The 11,955-nt window shown below is 41.9% G+C and overlaps 1 protein-coding gene across 3 annotated transcripts in view; it reads right to left on the bottom strand.

Annotated features, from left to right (window-relative positions):
* Nucleotides 1-2,564: 2,564 nt before the first annotated feature.
* Nucleotides 2,565-11,955, bottom strand: part of LOC146466902 (uncharacterized) — a 32,555-nt gene continuing 23,164 nt past the window's right edge. For all 3 annotated transcript variants that reach the window (XM_085126623.1, XM_085126625.1, XM_085126624.1), the window contains exons 24-30: nucleotides 7,859-7,927; nucleotides 6,872-6,971; nucleotides 6,205-6,268; nucleotides 5,477-5,568; nucleotides 5,153-5,178; nucleotides 4,140-4,300; nucleotides 2,565-3,272 (exon numbers count right to left, since the gene is read on the bottom strand). In XM_085126623.1, coding sequence (XP_084982749.1) covers nucleotides 3,116-3,272; nucleotides 4,140-4,300; nucleotides 5,153-5,178; nucleotides 5,477-5,568; nucleotides 6,205-6,268; nucleotides 6,872-6,971; nucleotides 7,859-7,927 — 669 coding nt within the window. In that variant the 3' untranslated portion in view covers nucleotides 2,565-3,115. The remainder of the gene's footprint in view (nucleotides 3,273-4,139; nucleotides 4,301-5,152; nucleotides 5,179-5,476; nucleotides 5,569-6,204; nucleotides 6,269-6,871; nucleotides 6,972-7,858; nucleotides 7,928-11,955) is intronic.

The raw sequence follows: 11,955 nt of genomic DNA, 5'->3' as shown, positions 1-11,955 counted from the left end.
GTTCCATACAATTTGATTCGCAACCTCTTGAAACAAAAGTGGTGTATTGTTCATATCAGACCAGGAATCAAAGCACTCTTCATAGAAGGGCGGCAATGTTACTCTTAACTTGGTAGTATTGAAATTGCAATGAAGTACAAATTTACCACCCACAGATAACAGACGTTCATCGAGGAAGAACTTCCAAGGACTAGGATATTCTTCCAAATATTTCTTTAAACAAGAAACACGTTTTGTACGAATCATTGAGTCAATATCGAGCATGTTTAAGCCACCACTCTCAATGGTGGAGGTGAGAACATTTCTTTTAACTTTATCTTTGCCATTCCAGATAAAATTGAAGAAAATGGAATCCGCATTCTTTATAAGTTCTTTAGAAATAGGTATGGCTGATGCCATGAACATAAATTTGGGAATAGCAAAGGTTTTAACTATCTGTATCCTCCCTAAAAGTGACAAACCTCTCCATTTCCATAGATTTAAAGATTTCTTTATCGACTTAAAAGTTTCCCTAAAATTTAAGTCTTCCCTTTCTTTATCGTTACCACCGAAATACATTCCTAGAATTTTTATAACATTGCAAAGGTTGTGCATGTTAGATAAATCTTCCCATATAGAACTGTCACCAAAGGCTAAGGCTTCTGTCTTCTCATGATTGACTTTTAACCCCGAGCACTCTCCAAAGTCGTCGAGGAGGCGAAATAGGCTGGTATAAGACCCTTTGTCTTTCAGAAAACATGTCATATTGTCAGTGAATAAGTTGAGCTTTACATTAACCTCACCAATTTTAAAGCCTTGAATGGAATCAGTTTTTTATCAATCTTTTATCCTTCCCTTTCTTTTCAATTAAGGTTATAATAGCCTGTTTCTGTGAATTAGAAAGTTCTCCATACTCAAATGCATAATTTAAACTATCGACTAGCAATGCTCCAATAAGAGGCCAAAAGGCAATATAGAACTCTACAGTTAAACCGTCATTTCCTGGAGATTTATTCTTTTGGAAAGACTTTAACACATTATAGCACTCTCCATATCCTAGTTTACCTTCGCAAATATTTCTCAGATTTTCAGGTAATTTTGGAATTTGATTTGATTTGCTAATAAATGTAGATATGGTATCTGAGTTTGCACAACTATTTCCATCATAAAGACTCGAGTAATAAGACTCTAATTCATTCATAATTTTTTTGGGGTCGTGTGTCAATGATCCCTCACTTGTAAAAACATTTCTTACGCTGGTTTTCTTTTTATTAGAATTTTCAAGATTGAGAAAGTATTTATTGTTCCTCTCACCCATTACGTACCAAGTCGCACGAGAGCGTATGATAGCTCCCTGTGTAATAAAGTCCTACAAGTTCTCATATTCTGCTTCTAGAGATTCCAGTTCCTCCAAATTTTGTGAGGAGGGGTAACCCCTACTGGCCAATACGCAACATCCTTAGCCAGATATTAAAGATCTACTGGAAAAAAACTACCTAAAACTCTATATGTAACTATTCAGACAAATCCAGGCCCATCATTTACATCCTTTTCCCCCCATGCTATCTTATTACATATAAACAACATGTAAATCAATCAGAGTTCAACAATTGAAGGGGATTATTTGGTAAGGTTAGTGTAAGTGCCTTTTTTTGCCTTGTAGTCAAAATTGCTCCTGATATATCAGAAGCTTAATTTTGGCACAGTGACCTGTTATCATATGTAAGAAACAAATTTTTTAAATTAATTAGTTTTTGAATAAAATGCTAAATAAACAAGAAATCATCTTATAACAATATCAAACAAAAAGGTTTTGTTTCAGGATCACTTTTGATTCCCTCATGGAATCTTTGTCAAGTAGTGTAGGACATTTTTGTCAAACGATTAAGTTGATAAAATAGCACATGACAAAACATCCTGGTTGATCGCCTGGAGGTCATATCCAACATCGCGATTCAATGTCGGAACTTGGCAATGAATTTGAATAATAATAATAATAACTTATTTTTCTTGAAAACGCAAGCAACCTACACAAAACCAGACAGATACTAGAGGGTACCAGACATGGCTTTAAAAAAGCGCAAGGTCCAATGTCACAGAAATCTGGTCCTAGCCTTATATGGTACATTTTGGTGGATGTTAATGCCTACAAAACTGTAAGTAGTTGCTGGACACTTGTTGCATAACAAAAATCAGAAAAACCTTGCTGCACCAACTTACAATGACCAACAGTATAGAAATTGGCAGGTTCAGACATACATGTAAATGTAAAGAGTTCGAAGTTTTCAAACGAAATATTTGATTAGATATCCTTGGTTGTTACTAGGAAACACTCTGTCAAGGATCTGTCAAGCTACTGTAACCATGGCAATGACAACAGCATGTGCCTGAGTGCACACGCTGATGAAGACAGTGCACAATGATGTTCAAGGGCTAAGCCCAAAACATTAAACACTCTAGTCTATGACTGTATCTGTTATTTTTATTGTTAATATTTACTTTTTTTAAAAGTTATAATTATTGACATTTTGAACCATTTGACGAATGCAAAGGAGATCAATCCAAGATATCTTTACTCCCGTCAAAAGTACTTTTTTTTCAAGGTTGTCACATGTATTATTTTTAACCTAACAGTGAACAGGCAGCAGAAATGTAAAAATATCTAAAAACAACAAGGTATAAATTTTTTCAAGTCAATCTGAACTACTTTCAATCGATATCATTGTTTTTCCTATAACTCTTTCAGCTGCATCTTAAACATTGAACTCAGTGAACTGAATGTCCTCAAAATAGTGGTTCGATGACCCTTGAAAGCCATGCAAAAAGTTTTGTGGAACACTGTTTTCAAGAAATACAAATCTGAACTTGACAATAAATATGGGCAAGTTGTTATGTATGAAGTGGTCCATAAAAGTGTAAATGAAACAACCATTGTTGGCATTCACACACTAATATAAAAACCTCCACATAATGTCAGTAATCCATATCCAATCTCAACCTCATTTGTGATGGTTATACTGTCGGATGAGTTCTTGTCACCTGTAAGAACTGTTCTATAAAAAAAGTATTATAGCTGGTTTTTGTTTGACCTTTGTGTTCATTTAGTTCTATAACCACTATGTACAGCACCAACTTTTCATCTCTTTCTTCGTTTGGAACCTGATCTCTTTGTTTCTGCTGTGGATGATGATGACGAGCCAGCCTCCGACTGTTGTTGTCTTCTCTTGTTCTGTCCACTTGAGCTGGTTGTATCTTGTGATGTATCAGCCATTTCTTCAGCAAACAATTTATGTCTAAGGTGGAGTAAAGGATGTACATGTACCAAGAGTCCAAGGAAGTTGGAAGAAACCGGAAATTTTCGCAACACACTAATTTACTCATTTGGTATACAAAGATAACCTCTAGCTCAACTGTAAAATTATTGCCAAAAAATCGATTTTTACAAACTGGTGCCCTTTCTGGGGAAAGTATCTCCAGGGTTAGGGGGAAAACAAAACGTTTTTCAAGAAAGCAGGAGTTTGAGATTGCCAGTTAAGTACAATATACTTTAATTTTGAGAAAGCAGCAGTCTGCTACACAGTACTTTCCCACAACAAGACAAGGATTACCAGGAAGAGATGAACATAAGGCAGAAATCAGTAAAATCAGTTGAGTTTCAGTGAATTCTGAGAATTCAGAGGAACACGGCATTACAGCCATTTTCAATGTCACATGTGGACTATCTTTGAACATGTCATGTAACCAGACTTATGTCTTAAGGACGGTACCTCCTTTTGTTCCAGCACATATGTTATGCACATTACACAATGGTCTGACACTGATTTCGTAAGGATGGTGCCTAGTACAGGGGTGTACTTATTCAAAGGTATGTTTGCATGGTTTATGACTATGCAGGAAAAGGATACCTTAGCAAGGGCTACTGAAATCCAAAACGAAGTTGGGGGCAGCAGGGGTGTGGCAGGAAGAGGTGATAGGAAGAGACCTCCACTAACAGGGTACTCTGTAGGCTTCCTAGCCACTTTCTATTTTTCTATTTTTTCTCTAATTTGTAATTAAAATTTGTGTAATAAAATTAATGTAAGTTGGACACTCATCTACTGTTCAGCTTGATGGCACTATCAAAATGTGCCAGCTGAGAAATGCTCAAACAAAAAGGATACTCCTCCAGGTCAAGCTGTTGCCTCAGGACACCTGTGAGAAGCACTTCAGCACTCACCACAGGAATACCAGCTTCAAGGGGCTTCTTACAGACACTTCTGTCCTCTTCGCAGGAGATTACAAGCACTCTGTCTTCTCTCCCTCTTGGCATGCTAGACAAGAACTGAAACACACAAACAAATTGACATGGTGATTAGCATTAGTTGTTGCCATGCCCTAAAGCCAAATTGAGTCAATACAAAAGAGGGCAATAAAAATAATCTTCCTTCTTCTCCAGAGGAGGGAGGATGCGTGTATAACATTTCTCAAGCGAAGTTACTCCTCTTCCAACCTGCTACGAAGTTTAGTGCCGAGAGTTGCGAACACAAGACCGTATGCCCTTAGAACAGGAGAATCTGTTTTTGTGGCTGCCTCCGCAAGAACTAACAGATTTGGAAATTTTTGCACCATAAAATACCAGAATCTTGTTTGAAATAGCGAAATGTGATATGTATTAACATTAACAGTTATATTTATGTGTCTGATATATTTGTACGTAATTAATGGCGGCCTTGTTATTCAGTTTATACTGCAAAAAGGTTGAATAAACGATCATTATTACTATTATAACCCTTAAACAAGGGCTACCAAAGAAGTCCCAAATGGGTTTTGAGGGGAGTTAATGTGAACTAAGTGGTTAATCATCATCTGTAGGCAACAGAATTGCTGGCTGCCAGTACATTAATTTTGAGAGGGGTGATAGTACACTCTTGTTATCCCAAACACCATGCGCATAGATTTGGTTTCTTGATTAGAAACTCTTTTCTCTTGCATTTGTTTGTCTGCATGTATGCATGGATGTTCCCGGCCCACTTTTCACTAACCCTAAATCCACTTAATAATTCTTAGTGCTTTACAGATACAGTGTGTAAGTAAAACACAAGATAAACACCGAGTGACATAAATGAACACAAGAATATAAAGGTTATTAAAATAAGCACTATATACATGCGTGCTGGCATGTTTCAGTACATACCTCTCCTTTAGCACTTTGAATTATATCTGAGGAAAGAAGATGCTTGTTTTAAAAAATTCATAATGAATGTTAAGAAACTACTATAAATAGAATTAAATAGGATCACTTAAATGTGCCTTCACAAGTTGATTGACCGGCAATAATGCACAAGGAGTGCTCTAAACCAAAAATCTCTCTTTGTGATCTGTAAGTACGAAAAAACTACTTTTAAAATCTCAAAAAACCACCGTTCTGCAGAAGTTTGCATTCTTCAGCAGATGTGTGTGAAGGGTCGGCATTACATGAGTTCTACCAGGAGGTCAGTTTTTTTGAGTGCACCCGTACCTTTCATTTGTGAAGGTTCTGGTTTGACCTTCTTGGTGACATGGACTTTGTATCCTTCCAGAAGCCCTTGTCTAAGAGCGACTTCATGAGATCTGAAAGGAAATTAAGTTCACATATAACAGTCGCAATAATAAATTTTTGTGTCAACTCAACACATTTGATTCATACAGAAAATGATGTTTGCATATAATTGAGTTTGTTCATCTCTAAAAAAAGTTTCCTTCATGAAAACCTACAGTGTTGTCCAAAAGAAATGAGAGCTGTATTTCCTTTATCAGATGCCCTTCCTCGAATTCCACCCCCTCCCCTTAATTATAATAATCTTTATTTGTGCTTTTTTCAATGTACATAGTTGATTCTTACAATCTTGTAGTGGTAAAACATAGAATTAAATTAATTACTAGTTAAAATAATGTGCAAGCAAGGTACCCATTTGGTTATCTTGTTAGCTCCCTGGCTAATTTAGGTTCTAGATAGCAGGCTAAAAAGGTAAAAAAGAAAGAAAAAAATGAAAACGCAAAAGGAAGGAAGAACTTATTAACTGTAACCTCCACCCACACTACCTTATTTTCATGATTTTACAATATCACCCCCGACCTCTAGGTTCATTTTAGTCAAAATTTCAAGCTGATTTATGATGGTGAAACAGGGAACATGAAATGGTGTCCAGGCTCTGTTTTATCAAAGTCAGGTATAATAAGTTAATTTTGAGGATTGAGTGCACTCACCTTTGAAGGTCAAATTTGTATTGTTTTTCTGCATCCTTATCCTTAACTAAGAATGGTGATGTATCTATTACAAAGAAAACCATACAGAATGAAGAACAAGCTAGCATGGCTTGAAGGAGAATTGTTTGACCATATTTTCCAAGCATATTCCTTTAATCCCTACGAGTGCCATTTGGCACTTAATGCCATAACTCTGTCAGTATTTGACAGATTTCTAAGAAATTTTGACACCAAGATGGTCTTGTGAAGATCTACTCATTAAAAGGATAAAAACGTAACCCCCTTGCATATGTGATATGGTTGACCACCCCTATAACTTTTCAACTTTTCCCCCCTAGAAGTTGTGGGTCTTAAGACATCTCTCACATAAATGAAGATGTTGAGACCTGCAAAATAAGCTATAGGTTAGGGGTATACCTAATATACACAAGGATTGGGGCGTTTTTGAAGTTTTAAATTTTTGCGTTTTAAGGCCATTTATCTCAAGCCATAACTTTTCTTATTCATAATTATATCAGTTATGAAACACACTCATGAGTAGCTTTGAAATGGTATATCATACATGTATGGCCATTGAGTTTGTAGTCTTGGATCTGGAGAAAATGTCATCTTGCTTTAGGGGTTTAAGGGTTAAAAACAGTCAGCCACTTGGTGATGTTATTCTTACCAACAAAACTCTTGGCTCTTTTACAGGCATCCAACCATGATGGCTGGACAATGATTTGTCCCCCGGCAAGGCCACATAAGAACTTGACAGTGCGTCGCACCTAGAGGACAGATGTCAATCAGCTTATAACAACGTACACTGAATGATCCCTAACCCCTCACCAATGGAAATGGTGCACGAGATAGTACTGAGACGGTTGAATTTATTCCAGGTTGTAAAAAAAAAGTCAGGTCGCACTACAAACCTAAAAGAGGCCCACACGGTCAGAGCTTAACCTGGTTTCTCTATGAGTGATGCTACTCCCCCCTGGATGGGAGTCTATTGCAGAGTTACAGGTACCTTCCCCCCCCCCCCCCTCCCCAGCAGTATGCCGCTGGTACCCATTTACACACCCGGTTGAAGAGATACAAGGTGGCTATGATTGCATTCTTTGCTCCAGGTTGTCAAACGCAACAGAAAATAAGTGAGTTTTTTTAAATAATCAGCCATAGCACTGACAGTATATGGGATTCAAAATCAATGACCTATAACCAGGGATCACAGGACTCAGAGATCTAAGGCCACAAGCAATGGGATTGCACTTCTTCACTAAAATATCTGTTAACAAAACACAGCTGTAGACATGCAGATAGAAAATATTACTTTGCCAAGTTCACTTCAATATAAACAGAAGAGTGCTTTCAAATTTGCCAAGAATTATCTAACCAACCTACCATTAATGTTAGCAATAATCTAACTGAGCAGAAATGACAGGGAATGTGAAGAATACATGCAAAAAACTACTTTACAGAAAGAATAAATAATGATTGTTACTTCTTTAAGCCATATACAAACACAGGATTCTGACACCTTTAAAGAATTCCTTTGATTTCCTTTGAAAATTTCAGAATACCCCATCAGCCCTGCCCATCAGTTTACAGGGAATTTCCCCATGGCCGGCCAACCCTTGGTGAATCAACTGAACCATAAAGAGATGTTTTGTCTCACCTTGTCAGTAACCAAATGTGTACAGCTGTGAACATCATCCACAAGTTCACCTCCAAGACTTGTGACCACCTGCAACAAATTTTAATAGGGTTAAATGTAATTTAACATAGTTAACGACTTGGAGCAAGTTTGCTCCTTGGTGGCGTGGCGTAGCGAGGCGTTAGCGTTTATTGGCGCATAGTTTGAGCACGGGTAGCACATTGGCGTTTGGGCATTTGTTGTTACATTACTGTTTGGGTCCTGGTCAGGTCTGCAGGCAGTTGCGTGGCCAGCGGTATTCTCTTGCAGTTTAGGCGTGCTCCTTTGCACGTGCTCGGAAATTTGCTCTACTCAGCGTATTTCGTGGCGTGGCTAGTTTATCGCGTTTTGTTGGGCTTTTCTTTCGTTTTTCTTCGAGGATTTTTCTCTAAAAGCGTTGCCTTAGCGGTCAGCCTTCGATTTATTCTCTACAAGGGCGGTTTGACTGTCAGTACTCGTTTTCTGGTGAGTGTTCGGACGCGTTTTGTCGCTCGCATCGTGTTGGCGTGTGTTGTTGTTCATTCATTGCTCGGCTCGCATGGCTCATCCGCGCTCAACTTATAACAGTTTGTCGGCGGGTGTAATCCCGTCTACATGCACTTCTTCACCTTCTTCTTCTGCTGCTAGCGTGGTAGTTTCGGCGGTTTCGGCAGAAACGTCCTCGTCGTTCTCCAATGACATCGCGTCCGCTATCGCCCAAGCGTTCAGTAACTCCCTTCCGACTATCATGGCGGCGATCCGCGATAACGCAGCTCCTGTATCGAGCGTTCCTTCAGTTGTCACGTCCAACGTTTGTTCGACTCCTGCTACGGTCGTTGCAGGCTCGATGGCTGCTGGTCCAGGTACGTGGACGTTGCCGGCATTTGTATCTACCTTCCTGTTCGTGTCAGCCACCACCGGCTCTAACTCGGCTCGGCCTGTGCTGTCTTTTGCTTCACCGTTGTCGGCCACTCATGTTGCCAGCTCGTCTTCCAGTCTCGGCAGTTCGCTTTTCCCACTGTCTGTGGACAAAGCATTTGTGGTTGGACCAGGACACGCCCCAATTCCCGCCAAACTTGTGGCGAAGATTACGAGCGGTCAGTTCGTAGATTTAGCGGACTTGTTCTCAGCAAATCTGCGGACGGCAGAGCACGAGCCGCAAACCTTTTTGGACGGCAAGTTGGTGGTCTCTAAAAAGCGCAGGGCAGTGGAAATACAGGACATATTGACCTGGACCGAGGCCTTTACTATTTTTTCAGATGGTGATGTGTGCGACCCATCCCCATCGTTGGCCAGACCTCACTAAATATAAATTGCTCATCATACAAACGGCTAGGCAATCAATGAGTAGAGCTTGGATGGAGTATGATCTTGCTTTTCGCAAGGATGCTGCGGCAACTGGGGCATCTGACTGGTCGAAGATGAATTTGGATTTGTATAATTTTCACTTGCGGTCGCCAGCACCCATCGCCAACCTCCAGTCTTCTACTTCCCCACCCGTTACCGTGTCAGCAAGCCGGGGCTACAACTCCCAACCCCCTTACTGCATCTCGTGGAACAACGGGCAATGCCGCTGGCCTTTCGGGGAATGCCGCTATCGCCACATTTGCAGTTCATGTAACAGTGACCACCCCAGGGTTAGCTGCCCCTTTCACCCCCCAGGGGTCGGTCGCTCACATTCCCCTTCCCCCGCCAAGGGGGGGCGGTACTGAGAGGATTACAAGTCCTCCTGCTTCTGGTGTACATAGTGTAAATAATCTTGTTCCTGTTGCTCCAGACCAGCACCGTGGCTTTTGTGGCTCAGTGGCCGGGTCTTCTTTGGATTCAACTGGTTTATCCAGAAGTTTGGTTCCCGTTCATTCGTTTTCTCCATTAGTTCCAGTACATTTGGTCTCCCCGTTGCAGTTATCCCAGTTTCAGGCAGAGTTGTGTGACTATCCAGATCGGACGGCAGCAGCCTATGTTCTTACCGGTCTCCGTGAGGGCTTCCACATTGGCTTTGAGACCTCATCAGTCACCCTCCGGTCAGCCTCTTCTAACATGCGATCTGCCCTTGTCCACCCGTCCGTCATAGATGCTTACCTTGAGACAGAGGTTTCACACGGAAGAGTTGCAGGCCCATTTACCTCGCCTCCATTTCCTGACTTGCACATCAGTCGTTTTGGAGTCATCCCGAAAAGCAACCAGCCGGGTAAATGGCGTCTCATCTTGGATCTCTCTTCACCAGTAGGCCACAGTGTTAATGACGGCATTCCAAAACCCCCCTTTTCAGTTCAGTATGTCACGGTTGACTCCTTTATAGAAGGCATTATGGCTAGGGGCCGAGGAACTCTTATGGCCAAGTTCGATGTGGCGAGTGCCTATCGCAATGTGGCTATTCATCCCCAGGATCGTCCGCTCTTAGGAATGGTTTGGCGTGGCAAATACTACGTTGACATGGCTCTCCCATTTGGCCTGCGTTCAGCACCCTACATCTTCACCGCTATTGCAGACCTGGTTCAGTGGATGATGACTCAAAACTATGGAGTTGACTTCCTCCGCCATTACTTGGATGATTTTTTGACCTTAGGTCCTCCGGCTTCCCCAGTCTGTTCCAACAACTTACAGGCGTGTATCCAGTTGTGCTCTAAGATAGGCCTCCCCCTTCACCCTGAGAAGCTGGAGGGTCCCTCTACTTGCCTGTCCATCCTTGGTATTGAGCTCGACTCCACCACAATGCAGGCCCGTCTCCCAGCAGAGAAAAGAGAGAGGATCATTGTCCTGCTGGGTACTTGGTCGGGTAAGCGGTTCTGTAAGCGGCGGGAGCTGGAGTCCCTTATTGGCCACCTCCACCATGCATGTAAGATAGCTCCTCAGGGAAGGACATTTCTCCGACGCATGATTAATTTACTGTGTACTTTCAGGCGCGATGACCATCCCATTAGACTGAACCAGGAGTTTCATCGGGACTTGACATGGTGGCAGGAACTATTCCAAAGCTGGGAGGGTCTCAGTTTCTTCCTTATGCCTTCATGGGCCCCCCCTTCCAGATTTCCAAGTGTCATCAGATGCAGCAGGCTCTCTGGGCTATGGAGCTATCTTTAACAACCAGTGGTTCTTTGGCGCGTGGTCAGCTTCACAGCAGCCCCTCTCAATTGCATACAAGGAACTGTTCCCCATTGTTGTGGCGGCGTATTTGTGGGGACCTGGGTGGGCGTCACGGCGGGTCGGGTTTTTATGCGACAACGAGTCTGTGGTGGCTGTTCTGTCTTCTGGTACCTCCAGAGACCCTGACTTAATGGTTTTGTTGCGTTGCTTAGCATTGTTGGCAGTTCGCCATTCATTTTCCTTTACTGCATCTTCAATTTGTGGTAAATCTAACCCAGTTGCGGATGCTCTTTCCCGTTTCCAGTTTCAGCGATTCAGGCACCTGGCCCCGCAAGCCGAGCAGTCTCCGATGACAGTCCCCCCTGCTCTACTGGAGACGTTACACGTCATGTGACGGAGAGATTCCAATTTTTCCTTTACCAGGGTTTGGCCCCGTCTACACGTCGGGTATACTTGTCTGCCCAGCGTCGCTACTTCGATTTCTGCCGTCAGGATGGCCAGCTGAGTCCAGATGGTGCTCTTTTGCCAGCTGATGAACAATCACTCGTGCGTTTTGCTTCCTTTTTGGCTGACAGCCTACACCACTCGTCCATTAAAGTGTACCTCAGTGCAGTGCGGTCCCTTCACATTGACAATGGCTTACCTGATCCCCTGATTAACTGTCTGCAGCTACAGCGGCTGTTAAGGGGCATTAAGCGTGTGCAAGGTTCATCTACCACTAAGCGCCTTCCCATCACTATTGACCTCTTAAAGGTCATCCAGCGATCCTTGGACCTGAATTCCTGGGACCATGTCATGCTCTGGGCGGTGTGTTGCCTCGGTTTATTCGGTTTCCTACGAGCTGGTGAGTTCACCACAAATTCTTCATTTGACCCTAGTATCCATTTGACTTTTGGCGATGTGCAAGCGGATTCTTTGGTGGACCCTACATGTTTTAGAGTTCATATCAAGTGCTCGAAGACAGACCCCTTTCGCGTAGGCTGTGACATTTATGTGGGTCGGGGCAACAGCCT

The sequence above is a fragment of the Pavona decussata genome, unplaced genomic scaffold (assembly GCF_977016875.1).
Source record: "Pavona decussata unplaced genomic scaffold, jaPavDecu1.1 SCAFFOLD_140, whole genome shotgun sequence".
Classification (NCBI taxonomy): Eukaryota; Metazoa; Cnidaria; class Anthozoa; order Scleractinia; family Agariciidae; genus Pavona; species Pavona decussata.
This window is presented reverse-complemented; position numbering and strand designations above follow the sequence as displayed.